Source organism: Coenobita brevimanus, chromosome 101, assembly GCF_032717465.1.
Source record: "Coenobita brevimanus isolate Jiangsu-jjx chromosome 101, ASM3271746v2, whole genome shotgun sequence".
NCBI classification, from domain to species: domain Eukaryota; kingdom Metazoa; phylum Arthropoda; class Malacostraca; order Decapoda; family Coenobitidae; genus Coenobita; species Coenobita brevimanus.
Window position 1 is genome coordinate 6,553,838 of NC_137054.1, and position 17,169 is coordinate 6,571,006.

Consider the following 17,169-nt stretch of genomic DNA (forward strand, 5'->3'; position numbering starts at 1 on the left):
ACGTCACGGCTTTGACGTCACCCAGAGCTCAGCGTTGGCCCACGTCATACTCTAGGTCACAGCGGGGATCATGGAGCTACAGGATTTTCCGTGTTTCTTGTGTAGTTTGGCTGTCCTTGACTCTGGCTGCCACACATATATATACATATATAGCTAGTCCCAGGATTAGCTGAAAAAAATAGACCTAGTGGGTATCACTTGCCAAGGTTTTGCAATAATGGGGAGGGGAAAAACCCTTGATGATAGAGCGAGGTGGAAGGATAAAATAAAGATCTATCGTGCAGAACATGGTGGGTGGCGTGGGCTGTTGAAAGGGAATAATAATGAATTGTAGATGGAGGCTTGTGACGATTTTGTCGCAGCCATCTGGATGAATTCTACGACGGAACGCGTGGCTGTAGGTAGCCACCTACAGTAGACAGATAAACTACTGTACCCTTCAGCTAAGCCTGCGTACAGGTGTGGTGTATCTGTGTTTTCGTAACAGTAGCACTTGTGTTTTCTTTTATCACCATGCCCATTGTCACTGCCCGCCAACACCACTACTCTTTCAGTTACTGGGAACGGAGTGTAGTATGTATGTCGTGGGACACTGGGTTCACTTTCCAATCTTCCCTACTGCCCACACCCGCTCCTTCCACCCGTGGTGTGTGTGTGTGTGTGTGTGTGTGTGTGTGTGTGTGTGTGTGTGTTAGATGACGGAGGGGACTTCAGTGACAGAGGAGGGGGTGAGGGTTGCTAGGTAGGAGAAGAGGGGTGAGCATGGGAGAAAAGAAGGAGTAACAGCCCTAGGAGGATAAGGTGACGGATGAGGCAGAGGGAGGGGAAGGGGTTGGAGGGAGGAAGGGTTGAGGCAGCAGACAGCATGGTTCACCCCGCCGACACAAGCAGACTTGGCAACATGTGTTCTCGCTCCTACCATGCCACCTCACCCAAGAGCATCACCCCCAGCGCACACACACACACAGACACACACACACAGACACACACACACAGACACACACACACACACACACACACACACACACACACACACACACACACACACACACACACACACACACACACACACACACACACACACACACACACACACACACACACACACACACACACACACACACACACACACACTTATTTTGCCTTCTCTTGTCACCTTCGCACACCCTAGCAGTCCTAACTCATCCCTGGCACAACTTACATACTTGTCTTAGCCAAGTCACTCCTCCTCCACCCATTTTCTACCTCAGCCACCTCGCACGCACTCATTGCATCACCCGTACCACCCAACACACACTCATTGCCTCACCCCTGCCTCACCACACGCACGCACTACGTCACCCTTGCCACCCTCCACACACTCATTGGCTCACCCTTGCCACCCCACACACACACACCCTCATTGCCTCACCCCTGCCATTCATCATACACCTTTCACACCACCCCATCTCAGTTATGCTCCTTTCTTCTTCCCCCACCACCTCCACTCCCTCGCGTCACCCCTTCCCCAAACACACCCATTGCCACACTTCTTTATACCTCAGTCGCCACTCACACACACCTTGCAGTTCCCATGAAAACACACACACACACACACACACACACACACACACACACACACACACACACGCACACACACACACACACACACACACACACACACAGTAACCTTGGCTGTTGACATCGTTCAGCACCTTCACTCCTTACTATATTACTGTCAGTCCATACCATAGGGTGTATTATACCTCCCACCCTCACGTTGAGCATCACTGCCTCCTCATCACACACCCACACCCGTCACCACCACCATGCCAGCGTCCGGTACACATATCACCACGGACAACCGCACCTCATCATTAGTAGACGCTATCTGTGTTGCAGCGTAGAATATCTTGCTGTGGCCCACGCCACGCACTCACCACTGCCACGCCACGCAGCATCCGTCACCTCCTTCCACCATCCTTCACCACACTGTTCACCATACAGTATTCATATTACCCGGTTTTCACCACACCACATCACACAACATTCACCGCTACCACACCACACATTCTCCATACCACACAACATTCACCACACCACACCACACGACTCAATATCACACAACATTCACACACGACACAACATTCACCACACCACACAACATTCACCACACCGCATCCCACAACATTCACCACACCACACCCCACAACGTTCACCACACCACACCCCACAACGTTCACCACACCACACCCCACAACATTCACCACACCACACCACACAACATTCACTACACCACACTACACCACGCATCATTCACCACGGTACACAACATTCACCACACCACGGTACACAACATTCACCACACCACACCACACCACGCATCATTCACCACACCACACAACATTCACCACACCACACCACACAACATTCATCACACCACACCACGCATCATTCACCACACCACACACCATTCACCACACCATACCACACAACATTCACCACACCACACAACATCACCACACCACACAGCATTCACCACACTTCACGCCACAACATTCACCACACCACACCACACAACATTCACACACCACACCACGCAACATTCTTCACACCACACCCCACAATATTCACCACTCAGCACCACACAACATTCACCACACCACACCCCACAGCATTCACCACACCTCACCCCACAACATTCACCATACCACACCCCACAACATTCACCACACCACACAGCATTCACCACACCACACCCCACAACATTCACCACCACACCCCACAACATTCACCACCACACCCCACAACATTCACCACACCACACCCCACAACATTCTCCACACCACACCCCACAATATTCACCACACCACACCCCACAACATTTACCACACCAAACCACACCACAACATTCACCACACCCCACAACATTCACCACGCCACCCCACAACATTCACCACACCACCACACAACATTCACCACACCACGCATCATTCACCACACCACACACCATTCACCACACCACACCACACAACATTCACCACACCACACAACATCACCACACCACACAGCATTCACCACACCACACCACACAACATTCACCAACACACCACACAACATTCACACACCACACCACACAACATTCTCCACACCACACCACACAATATTCACCACACAACATTACACCACGTTCACCACACCCCACAACATTCACACCACACCACACCACACAACATTCACCACACCACACCACACCCGACAACATTCACCACACCTCCACCCCACAACATTCACCTACACCACACCCCACAACATTCACCACACCTCACCCCACAACATTCACCACACCACACCACATAACATTCTCCACACCACACTCCACAACATTCACCACACCACACCCCACAACATTCACCACACCAAACCACACAACATTCACCACACCACACCCCACAACATTCACCACACCACACCCCACCCCACAACATTCACCACACCACACCTCACAACATTCACCACACCACGCTTCACAACATTCACCACACCACACCAGACAACATTCATCACACCACACCAGACAACATTCACCACACCACACCACACCAGACAACATTCACCACACCACACCACACCACACAACATTCACCACAACATTCACCACAACATTCACCACAACATTCCACCACAACACACTTTTAAAACATCATCTTCTATACTGGACATCACAGCATTTTTTTCACCGCTGTTGTAAGCATCCTGTTAAGCGCACCTACCACACTCCACCACACCTCTTCAACCGCAGCCTTCACCCACCCCGCCGTATTTCCTTGGCACACACCCTTACAACCTTCACCACACTTCCGTACCTACAGCCCCTGCCACGACCACCATGACTACCTACACATTACCACACCACACCACCTACACCACTGCACCACCACCAGCACCATCGTACACTCCAATCATGGCATCCATTTTTCGTCATCTACCACAGGTCTTATGCCACATTTTCCTGTACCACATGTTGCCACAGTCGTCCTCCGTTACATCACCATGGCTCACGCAGCACTATTTCCTTTACCACACGTATCCACCATTGCACTGCCACACCGCGCTACCACGTGTCCGTACCACACAGACCATTACACCACCACGCCCAGTACCACATTTCCGTACCGCACCACACAACACAGCCGTCATCAGCACTTTTCACCTTTGCACTCTTACTACCATTACACACCACCACATCCTAGTACCATACCCACATACCCAGAAGCCGACATCCTGTACCACTAGCTACCGTCACATTCTGCCACATCCCAGCACTACAGCCTTTAGCGGCATCACACTTTACCACATTACACAACCACACCACCCACCGTTCAAGGCCTCGTCAGACCTCCAGGAGCGTCACTTACTCTCACTGCCACATGCCCTCACCTCACTTCTTTCTCTCTCGTCTTCTGCCTCCCTACTCATTCTGTTCTCTTCTTGCACCTCCATCCTCTCTCGTTTTCGTGCGTCTCATCCTCAGGTCCTGTTTTGAAGGTTTTATCCTCTCATTGTCTCATTTCCTCTACGCTCCTGTGATTCTTGCTGCTCTTCCTTTCACGTGCATCTGCCAGCCATCTGCCTTTTCATCATGCCCGTCGTCTCGCTCCCACCTCTCTCTCTATCACATCATCTCCCTTCTAGCTACATGCTTCTTCCGTATCCCTTTCTCCTTTGCACACCTCGACCCACTCCACACCCCTATCTCACCATCTCCCTTCTACCTGCTCCCCTTCTCCCTTCCCCACCAGCCCGCCTCTTATCTTCCTTTTCTACATCGTCCACTTGCCTTCCTCCTCTCCCTTTCCCATGCTCTCACTTTTTAATATCACGTATTCTCTTTCACTCCCCCACGCTGCTTTCTGCCTCCCCTCTACCCCTCCCCCACGCTGCCTTCTGCCTCCCCTCTACCCCTCCCCCTGACCACTCCCTCCCACCACCCCCACCCATCCAAGCCTCTTGCTCCGGATGTTTAAGTCTTTTTGCCATTTTTTTTTTCTCATTTTTCTGATTCTCTCTCTCTCTCTCTCTCTCTCTCTCTCTCTCTCTCTCTCTCTCTCTCTCTCTCTCTCTCCTCCTTGCCACGTACAGTATTTTCCTTTCCCTCCTGTAATACGGCACTCATCACCCCCATTACCATCTCCACGTCCACCTCCTTCTCCGCCTCACCTCCCTGCCATCCCTCCTCCTCCTCCCCACCACCTCGCTCCCATCCCTCCTCCTCCTCCCCACCACCTCGCTCCATCCATTCCTCCTCCTCCCCTCCACCTCCCCTCCCCTCCCTCCCATCCTCTTTCTCGCTCGCCCCTCCTCCTCCACCCCCTCTCCTCCTCTGGCAACCGTACACTCATATTTGTTGTGGTTGGTCCTCCACTCCCCACCCTTGCGGATGTAGTCGAGTAGCCCAGCCAGTAGCCCAGTAGCCCCCCGCCAGTAGCTCGGTAGCCCCACCAACAGCCTAGTATCTCCACAAACAGCAGTACTAGGCTAATAGTTGGCTAAGCAGCTCCTGCAATAGATCCGTCAATAACCAGTTTGTCCACCGATTACCCAGTTACCCAGTGACCGCCAGCAAAGACTATGTTGATTACCTTCCCTTTATTTACAGTACTAGCCAACAGATAGGCTACGTGTTTGACTTGTGTCTTTGTAATATAAGTATTCTGTACTGAGAGTTGTCATCATAATATCTGTGATACTTCCGTGGTACATACTCTGCTCTTTTTCTTTCTTTTTCTTTTCCTCTTTTTTCCTCTGTGGTTTATCTGTGTCCTTCACTTTAATCTAGTACCGCTGTAGCCTGTTTAACACTACTCTCAGTATTTGTTTTGCATTGGTAAGGCATCTGCGATAAAATGAGATAACGTTATACCCTCTGTGAACCCTCAGAGCTAACACTATCTTTTTAGTATCAGACTTTAAAGAAAAAAAAAAGTGTTGGTGTAAATATAAGGTTGCGACATAGGTGGGAAGGGTGACCTTGTGTGCAGCTGCCGCGTACTGTGGGAAGAGCCTCTGAAACTAGGCCTGCCGGAGACAATGAGGCGAGGGTGAAGGATGGCATGATAAGTCCACCTTGGGCCAGACGCGAGCTGCTCTGCCCACTTATATGTATCTGATAGTGACCTCTCCCTCCTTCCATCCCTTCCCGTCTCCCTCCCCTTCTCTCTCTTCGCTGCCCTCCCTACCTCCCTCTCCCTATCTGTCTTCTTACCTGCCTTCCTTCCTTTCTTTCTAAATTCCTGTCCTCGTTTCTCTCTCCCATTTTGTCTGTCTCCCTCCCCTTTCCCTTCTTATCAGTGTCCTCTCCCTCTCCGTCATCCGTCACATCTCTCCCTGCCATTGCCCTCGCCTCTGCCTTGTCCAAAGGAAGGCCTTCATTGTGTCCTGTCCATGCCAGAGTGTTGTCCTTCCCTGCTTCCCATTTTTCTTAATCTCTTCCAAGAACATGATGACGTCACTACTAACCTCCCATCCTACTCTCGATCTCCCTGCCTTCCACTAATCTTTATCCTTAAGTCCCTCTCTCCTCTTCCCCCTCCTCCAGTTCTTTTTAGCTGCTGTATTCCTTTGTACTCTTTCGTTGTCGTGTAACCCGTCACATACTTGTTTCCTTGTTTTTCTCTCTTCCGTATTCTCTGTCTCGTACATCCACCATTCTTTGTCACGTTTCAATTTTCATTCTTTGGTTATACGCATTATTACCGCTTCTTGTTTCGTACGGGAGTATTTTTTTCTTACTTTCACTCTGGATATGAATCAACACGTTAAACACAATGACGTGTTTGTATCTAATTAGCCGACCATCGGAGGATTCTGTTCGATCAAGAAAAGACCTCTTGTAGTGGAAGAATTCCATAAAGCTATATTTAACCCCACATCCCCACGTGTTAGCTAAATGCAATCACGGTTAGGCGTAAATAATCTGTAAAAAGGCTTCAGTGATTTGAAGTGGAGGAACTAGTCATCAGCATGCAGGAAAGTTATGTCGTGATATTTGCAGGAAAGAAACCGGTTACAAAACGATTTTCTCACAAACATACGCACCACCAGTGTCAACATCCTAGTCAGTATGGCGGGTAAATTTCCGTGTTTATGTGTGTGTGTGTGTGTGTGTGTGTGTGTGTGTGTTGGTGGGGGGGAGTTAGGTTCGGTTAGGGTAAGTTAGGACCAACCGTAGGTTAGGTTTTTCGATACAGTGTCATAATTGTCTGGTATAGTTTGGTGTCTTCTATTCTGTCCTTCACTAGCCTGTCTTGGGACGTTTATTTCCAAAAGTGTGGAAATTTAGTCTTTTTAGTCTGTCTGTGATATGAAGAGTTCCAAATATCATGTATCATTTTTGTTATTTTTTCTTGGTACATTTCTTTACGAATTTATATCCACTCTGTAATACGGACACCATAATTGCATGTCCTAGTCTAAATGTGACCTTACTAGGTAGGTGCTAGATAAAATTTATGTTTTTTTTCTTCATTATATATATCTATATATATATATATATATATATATATATATATACGGTATCGGCGGGACCTGGGTTGAAAGTTTAGAGAGTGAAGTGACGTGAAAGGATACAATACAACAGGGAAGAAATGTTGCTGGCTGCATGAAAGCAGTGATGAGAAATAGGGAAGTGGGGCATAGGAAATAAAAAAGTCACTGCAAGACAGTAGTGTGATACCACTCTTACGTGTGGGCATGAAGTGTGAACCCTGTCAGAAGGACAACATTCAAGAGAGCACTAGAAATAAGTTTTTTTGTGAGGACATTGTGTAGCTACATGGTGAGAGACAATGACGAGGTGAAAAAGCGTTGTGCTGCTGATGTTGATGTGATTGTGAAAGCATTAGGAGGAATAGTTCTAGTGTGTATGGAGTGAGATGGCAGGTAGAAAGAGGAAGAGGGAAACAGAAGGATGATATGCAGGGATGGAGTGGAGAGAGATATGAAGAAAGAGGGAGTATGAGTTGGAGGGAGGGCGGCCAAATGGCAGACAGCAGGGCAACGTGGAGGCAATATGTTTGTAGTCACCCTGTACGGGCTCTCTCTCTCTCTCTCTCCACTCCCTCTCCCCCTCCCCTCCACTCCACGTCCGCACCCTAGCGTGGGAGTAGTAACCCCCCGGCGGGCCGTGGATGTGGTGGGGGTGGCCCGTGGACACCACCACCTGCGCTCCACATGCTCGCCGCTCCCTGCCTCAGCCCCTCCCCCCTCCTGCCACCCCACCCACGGATCGCCTGTCTCTTAAACCTTCCTTCTTCATTCCAAAAGTCCTTCCATTCTTTCCAGTTTTCATTGTTTTTTTCCATTCTGTACTTTCGTAATTTCCTTCAGTTTCTTCCTTTTCGAGTTCCCCTGTTGTCACACACTTGCCATTCCTTTTCTCATTGCCTTTGTCTTGCTTCTCACCGTTCCACACTGTTCCTTCCACTTTCTTTTCCTCTCTTGTATCCACCCCATATCCCCTGCCTCCTTGCATCTCTCCTCTCCCTTCCGTGCCATACTTCACCTGTACCCCTTTCTTTGCATTCTCCTCTGCTGTACAAAACCTCACACTCCCTTCTATACTGAGTGATGTTTTTTCTCACTTTTTCCTGCTGGTTTCGGCTGAAGGGTTTGTTAAAGGAAGGGGGAGTCTTCTTCTTTGTAACCCTTGTCATATTTTAGTAGTTTAGTTACTCTTGTAGGAGATCACTCAGCATGGGCGAATTGTGGTCTGTTGCAATTATCCTCTCTTGTTATGTTCTTAGGGGAGAGTTGGGAACAGGAGATGTGATGCAAGGAGAGAGGGGAAAGAGAGGATGATGTATGTGTGACAAGGCTGGGAGTGTAAGCAGTGATGGAAAGACAAGCTCAGAGGATGGAGGTACGAGAGAGAGAGAGAGAGAGAGAGAGAGACTTTTGGTGTCCCATTGCTCACGCTGCGCGAAATAAATAATAAGACCCTATATATTTGCTTTGATTTTTGCGTTATTACACTGTTGCCTTTTGGTTTAAAGTCTTTACGGAACCACGATTCTCTCTGTCTGTCGCATTTCGGATTTATTAATGCTCAGCATCTCCTTTCATCGCCTCTCCTTAGATATATCCTCCGTCTCTGCCTCCCTCCCTCCACAGTGCCACCACAGAGCGATACGTTTCAATATAGTTGTGAATTATGTACACCATCCACGTGCCGCTACCCCCACAACGCACTACACTCTCACACCACACTCCCACACCACACCTCATCACACCCCACAGTACACTTATCATCACACCAGACTCTCACACCTTCACATTGCACATCCACACCACTCTTCACCACACCCCGAACTACACATGACTCCTCACCACAGTCCCACACCTTCACACTACACTCCCACCACCACACTACACCACATTGCAACTACACATCACACCACACCACGTTCCACACCACGCCTGCATTCCACACTCACCATAGCACCACACCACATCACATTCCCCAACAGCACACCTCCCTCTCACCGTCACAGCACCCCACATCGCATCACACCACTCTACTGCATGCACACTGACGCACACATTGATGGCAGCACACATAGGCCAGTCAAGCAGCACAGGTACAGGCCGCTGTATGCATGCTTATATATAGGGACAAATTTACACCAAAGGAGACACATTTGAGTACACAGTGAGCAACATACTGTAAACATATATACAATATGCATATCCTATAATATATGCATACTTACATACATACTAGGCTACATACATTCAGTACTACACACACATCACACACACACACACACACACACACACACACACACACACACACGTGGCGTAGTAGTGAAAGCGTGGCCGACTCCTCACTCTCACTTTCACCAAGCGCGCGCACGCACACACACACACACACACACACACACACACACACACTACACACACACACACACACACACACACACACACACACACACACACACAGTAAACATCGTCTTATTTAATATGCCACAGTGCAAATGTCGCCATTGCCAGACCTAGACATGCGCATTGTGTATGTGTGTACGTGTGTGTGTATGTGTGTACATGTGTGTGTGTGTGTGTGTGTGTGTGTGTATATACATGTGTATGTGTGTGTATACGTGTGTGTGTGTGTGTGTACATGTGTGTGTGTGTGTGTGTGTGTGTGTGTTGTGACCTTGTACTGTGAGTCTGAGGTCATTTGCAGCTCCGACCTCACTGTTGTACCACTCACTCCCACAGACAGCCATCCACACCACCCAGAACTCACTCACTCTTGATATTCTTCTTTCCACTCCACCTCATTGGCCCAGCACTCAATCCAGTCTCAGCCACACACATCACCCAACAGAGCAGTTAATCCCATCACTGTCACAGGAATTATCCCCTCAGCAGAATATAATCACCCTTACGGTAGGAATGAAGAAAACAAAAAACATCGTATTGCGTGAGGGATTATATTAGTTTCCTTCTAACCTCGTTCACTATGATATTATTTTCGGTCCTAAATAGAATAAATTATATGGCGGGAGGAATAAATAAGTCATCATATTGTATGGTTGATTGACACTGTCCTGCTCCATTACGTCCTTAAGCAGAGCAATCCGTCTTGCGAGTGAAACAATACTCTTAACAAAAAGATGTCGCTGAAGGGGTTAAGTTATCCACACCATCCGCGTGCCACTTCATCACACAACCACCACCTACCATTGCCTGGCGTATCCCTTTGTCTCTCGTCACAGCCATGCCGTTGTCCATTCTACTTAGAAACGTTCAAACCGCACATCTCTTAACCACAGCCATCCACACCACCACACAACCTTTCGCACTAGATCACACTGCCATGCCACAACCCCTTCACACCTACCACACTTAACAGCTTCACACCAGATCACACCGCCACACGTCCCTTCCATACCATTCACCAATCCACGATGCGATTCCATTTTTACTAAACTGCCTTCACCTGTCTTTAGAGATGTTTTCGTTTCTAATCTGATACTGATAGCCTGATTCACCCTTTTACTTACACTCGCGGACGCACAATCTGTAGCATCCTGACCACTTTCGCCTGATCCACACCACACCCACCAGTACTTGAACACACCCACAGCGTACACCCTGGCTACATCCTAAGTGCTGTACGATGGTTACACGAATGTCAACCACACCCACACCCATTATTCCACATCCTCCACATTCAGCCACACCTATCGTATTCCGCCAGGTCCACAACCAACCACACCCACTTACACCCCGATCACCTTGCTGCTTCCCACGCCCACCTACTTCCACCACACCCACACCTACGCCAGCCCACCTGCCAGCTCATACCCACAAGGCGTCTCAGGTAGCTCTGACCTTGCTCAGTAGCCACGACGTCGTCTCTTCCTGCACGCCACCTATGCCTTCTCTCCCCACCTATACACCTTGTCCCCTACCTCATCTATCCTTGTCCCCCACCCTCCTACCTAGTGCCTCCATCCCATCTACCTTGACCCCCTACCCCGCCTGCCTTGCCCCTCCCCCCTCATCCCTTGCCTTGCATCTCGTCCCATCCCACCTGCCTCCTTTGTCCCCCTCCCCCTTCCTACCGAACTTCACCTGCTGTCTCCCCATCACCACTCCTTTTTTGTTCCCCCATCCCCACTCCATTCTACCTCTACCTGGCCCACCTGCCTTGTTTCCCAGAGCCTTACCTTTTCCTTTATCTCGTCCTCTCACCATCTCGCCTGCCACGTCCCCTCATCCTCATGCTTCCTCATCACCTTCCAGTCCCAGCGTAATCTCCCACCAGTAACCTTGGATCATCACCTTGTCTCCCCACCTGCCTTTGCCTTGGGAGAAAAAGGTTGTATGGGGAAAGTAGGGAAATGGAAATAGTGGGGACGAACCTGAGAGAGGGAAGGAATGAGATTTGGTAGAGGAGGAAAGAGTTAGAGGTGTGAACAGCTCTGCGAGGGAGAGGTGTATAGGGGAAGATATAATTGGTATGGGACAGTTCAAAATCTTTAAAGTGAAAAAAAAAAGGAATATTCTGTAAAAATGTTATGATATGAGAAGAAAGGACATCGTACAATAAATATATACGAGGAGAAAGCCGAAATATCTCAATGCTAGTTCACAAAATCTACTCTAGCAGTGTTGTAAAGTATACTCGTAAATAGTCTGACCCTCAGACTTCTGTGTAAATCTTATGAAAGATGTTGTTTGGAGTATCGTATGACAAGACGGCAGGTATTCACCAGCTCATACTGGCATCCCTCTTGGAAGGTTGTTGCACGCAGTTCTTGTCGGGATGGCAGCCAGCTCACTGTCAGATTAATGTAACTGAAAATTGTCAGAGTTTCCTCCGGCGTGGTAAATATAGTGTTACGTCAGTTTCACCCACAAAACTGTAGCGGGGAAGTAGCCTCTCGTGACTGCAGTTAGTAGGTTTGGAGAACGAAGAGCTTGTCTGTAAGTTCATATTCACAAACCCTCATGGAGATTTAACACTGGAAATAACTAGAGTGCGCTGCAGTTATATACGTTCCGCACGTTTATGCTTGTGTTGTGTAAGCTGGTGACGCCACTGCCTTTATCTCCTGTGTTTGGGCTTAGTTTATGAAGGGTTACACAAGGGTGAGGGTGCAGTAGAATGTTGAGTGAAAGAGAAGAAACCCTCAGAAGTAAAAAAAAAAAAAAAAATGAACTCTTTATTATATTTAGTGACATTATGAAAAACAATTAAAAGTGGGAAGTGCGAAAAAAAATCTGGAATCAGGGACTACAAGACGTTACATAAAGAGTGCAGAAAAAACGATGACTTGTTAAGTATAAGAGGACTTGCAGCACGCATCAGTACCAAGCAGATGAAAACTACGCTGCTTTCATCCCCCCCCTCCATCTTCCCCAACCCTCTCGTTTGCTGCTCCCTAAATCTTGCTTCACTGTTCCTTCATCTCCTTTATTAACTTATCCTGCCTCCCTGCTTCATGGATTTTCCCTTCATTTCTGCCTCATTTCATCTTTCATTTCTTTCTCCCCATTGTCTGTCTCCATCCTTTCTCCTCTGCTATTCCTTCATTTTTTCACTTTTCCCTCCACTTTTCCTCTTCGTGCCTTCCTCTCCATTCCTTACTATTCCTTCTTCTCCTTTCTCTCGCGTTCCTTATTCTTCTCTCCTTCCTTATATAGCCTATCTCTACTTCAAATAATGCACATACTTCCTGATACTCTCCCCAATCTACCAGACACTGATTGGCAATTCTCTGTTTAGCTATAGACAGTCTTTATTTTTACCCCACATTACATCCAGCTTACACATCTCCACAATCCACACATCTCTCGCTTTATGCTCGTGATTCTTCCTTTCCTCCCCCTCCCCCCGCATCCACTTTCCTGGGTCTTTAACTTCCTCCAGCAGTGCTGCTCCAGCTGCTCTTGGCAAGGGAAAAGGGGGGAAAGCCGAGGGGGGGGAGGAGGAAAAAGAGGAACAGGGTGAAAGAAAAAAGAGAAAAGTGAAAAATAATGAATAGGGAATGGAGGAGAATCGGAGAGCGAACACGAGGAGTATGAGAGGACGAGAGACGGGATGGCGAAGAACAGGAAATGGAGGGAGGGAAAAAAAAGGGAGGGGGAGGGTGGTTATGGGTGATCCGGAAGAGGAGGGGAAGGAGTAGAGACACAAGAGGGGGAAGGGAGGGGTAGATGGAGGCATAGAGAAGAAGTAGGGGGTGGCCCGGGTGGGGGACTTAGTCAAGAAATGGAGACAAAGCGGGAGGTGGCGGTGTCGTCGTTAGTGTAGGGTGGCAGGAGTGGTCGGGTTGAATATCCGAAATCTGGCTTGGGGAGGCAGGAGCAGAGGCAGAGGCAGAAAGGGGAATGTCGGAGAGGGGATAGGGGGACGTACTGTGTGGGTAAGAGAAGGTATGACTGTGGTAGGAGTGAAAAGCCTATTTAAAGGGAAGCCCTGAAGAGTTAGAAAAATGTAGCCTACCCTCAGAATACGAGTATTCAGGAGAGAGAGAGAGAGAGAGAGAGAGAGAGAGAGAGAGAGAGAGAGAGAGAGAGAGAGAGGTGAGTGAGAGAGAGTGCTGGGGGCGGGAAAGAAGGGAAGATGGAGCGTGGGGAAGGAAGAGGAGAGGGAGCGTGACCAGAACAAGGCGAAAGAGGAAGCATGGTTGCGGGAAAAGCGAAAATAGGGTGTATGGAAGGAGCAAAGATGTACTCATAGAAGCCAGCTGTTGGGAAGGAAGCGGGAGTGAGACGAGTTACGGTATGAACAGTGAAGGAGAGTAGCGATGGAGAATGTATCCTGTGCTGGAGAGTAAAGATGGAGATTGGAAAAGAAGTGGATGTGGAGGGGGAAAAGGATGGAGTGGAAAGAGATGAGAGAAGGTTTGTAAGAATATATAAGAGAGGATGACTGTGGTAGGCCAGTTGGCCTGGGCTAGTGCAGGTCCCTACAAGTGTGATTAAACTACTAGAATAAGACAAGGATAGCAAAGAAGGCTCTCTCCACCCACTAAGCCCTCCAGCTAAAACCGGCAGGAAAAAGGTGAGAAGGGACACCACTGGAGAATAGAAACACTTACTTGGCTATTTTATGGGAAAGTGTGAATAGTGAAATGAGGACTATCGTAGTTAAGCTCTGAAAAGGAAAAAAAAGATGAATTGGCATGTTTAGATTTTTTTGTTCAACCCTTATTTTTCATATGCGTATTTAGCTTATGCTTGAAACAGATAGCAGATTCCATTCGTCCACTTCTCTATTGCCAAACCAGTTTCTACCCGTCATCTTACTAAAACGGAATTTACGTAGTTTAAAACCAATAGTTCGAGTTGTGCCCTGTATGTTCACACTAAGAACGTATTTCCTTCGTCCACTTATACACCTCATTTAAGTCTCCCCTTACTCTACACCTTTTTATCGAGTGCAGATTTAGTACTTTCAGTCTGTCTTCAATTGGATTGGTTCCGAATATCATGTTTTGTCATTCTTCCCTATATATTTTTCTTACGAATTTATATCCATTCTACAGTACGGACGCCAAAATTACGTATGCACTAGATTTAGTCATACTAATGTCAGATAAAGTTGTATTTTTACTTTAGATGTCCTATTGCTCACGCTTTGCAAAATAAATGGTAGGACCTCATTTACTTTTTCGCATTAATACACTGCTCACGTGGTTTAAAGTATTTACTAAACATGACTCCGTGATCTCTCGCATTCTGATTTTGTTTTTATTTAAGTGTCATGCAGCATCTGCAATGGTCTTTCTCACGTTAAGCAGTTTACATTTTCAAGGTTAAATTCTGTTTACCACTCTTCAGACCATTTGGACAATATATCGATGTCCTATTGAAGGTTAACACGGTAATCAGCCAAGTTAATGATATGTCCAATTTTTGTGCCATCGACATGTTTAGTAATACTATAAGTGGTTCCTAAGTCTAGATTATTTATATACATAGTAAAGGGATCGAGTACTGATCCCTACGGTGCACCAAAAAAAAAAAAAAAAAAGGATGAAGAAGTGTGTCGTATTAGAATAATCAGAGAGAGAGAAAAAAAGGAGAGGGTAGTCACGTGAGAAGATGCAAAAACTGAACGCTATGTATGAGGGGATTATGTTCAGGGTTTAGGAGAGAGAGAGAGAGAGAGCAGATGTCGGTGTTCCCACACTGTGCATTATCAGAGCCGTAGGTTATCTCTTTATAAGTCCACCTTGTGCAGTGACGCTCGCACCCTTCATACCGTCCCTGTCCTTCCAGAGCCCTCACACCAGTATAGCAGAGCACCAGCATTTACCTTGCAATTCGTCGCTCTCCCCAGAGTCCCCACTTGCGATACCCCTGTCACTCACCGCAGGACCGGACTTTCTCCTGGGGAGAGGAGAAGGATGGCCAGAATTCGCTTTCTCCATGCTGGCGAAGTGCGCATTGGGAAGGGGTGTCGGTAGGAAGAGTGATGCTTGTTGAAGTACTGTAATGGCTGTGTTTTTATGTATGCCATCAGTAGAACCGACAGGATGCGAGCATATGCAAGTATATGAATGAGCATAGTACCTCTACCCACTTTAGTGTCCGCCGTAAATTGGGTTCCAACCCTCAACTCGGGGGCGCACCCATCACGAGAGACAAATACACTGTAATTTCGGGCATAAATTCTGTTTATCTCAATCAAAGTACATTTCCCCCGTGCTGTACTTCAAGTTTTCGTCACATTTCTTCCTCATTTTCTTGATCTCTGGTTTCCCTGCATGATCCTTGTCATTACCTGTGACGTGCTTGTCCCTCAAGCGCCTCCTCCATCTCATCCCTTCCACACTCGCCCGCCCTCACACTGCATGATTATGTTCTTGCCTCTCCTTCCCCCCCCCCCCAAGTCAACTTAGAGGTAAGGGGTCGGACCACCTTACGAGTGCAGCTGGTGCAGGGTGAGTCAGGACGCCCCGGACATGACGGCAGGGGATAGGTGGCGGGCCACATCCTGGCAGGGAGTGTGGCGCACCACACCTTTACCTCTGGTGGTAGGGCTGTCGCGCAGGGGCAGGTGTGGTTCAGGCACCTGGCCGTCCCGCCTCGCACCTGGCTGCCAGGGGAGGCAGTCGTGTCATTGTCCTTGACACTTGCGCCACACCTCCCCGCCCCGGCCCGCGGTGCCGTCACCAGCAGGCCGCGCGAGCCCCACGGGCGGGAGGCGCGGTCGGCTTCTGCACCACCTCGTCCCAGTCATGGTGGCAGTGGCGGGGAGAGGAGGAGGGGGAGTGGATGGTGTCGTCACACGTGTCTCTTTCACCTGATCGATGTGGCGCTGGTGGTGTGGGTGGGGGTGGGGGAGAGTGGAGGTTGAGCGTGCATGCTCTGCTCTGCTGTAGGCATGTCACTCTTATAGATATACAATAAATATAGTTTACCGGTTTGCTGGTGAGCGTTGCCTATACCGGTATTCATTTTTGGTGTTAATGCCTGTGTGTACTTGTGGTAACACGCTCAGCAAATATTTTGTTGCCATAATGTTTGGTTGTGGGTGGGGTGGCAGGTGGATGGGACCGCGGCAAATATGGGGAATGGAGGTCAGACGCTATGCAGGGGTGCAGGTGAAGGTCATCAGGTCAGGGCCATTCAGTGTCGGAGTCTCTTAAATACATGGTTTATATTTTC

At 48.4% G+C, this 17,169-nt stretch overlaps 1 protein-coding gene across 1 annotated transcript in view; it reads left to right on the forward strand.

Moving 5' to 3' along the window:
* LOC145414903 (uncharacterized) overlaps positions 1-11,388 on the forward strand; it is a 28,675-nt gene extending 17,287 nt beyond the window's left edge. The window contains exons 2-3 of the mRNA XM_080284319.1: positions 9,507-9,617; positions 11,243-11,388. Coding sequence (XP_080140445.1) covers positions 9,507-9,617; positions 11,243-11,388 — 257 coding nt within the window. The remainder of the gene's footprint in view (positions 1-9,506; positions 9,618-11,242) is intronic.
* Positions 11,389-17,169: the final 5,781 nt, after the last annotated feature.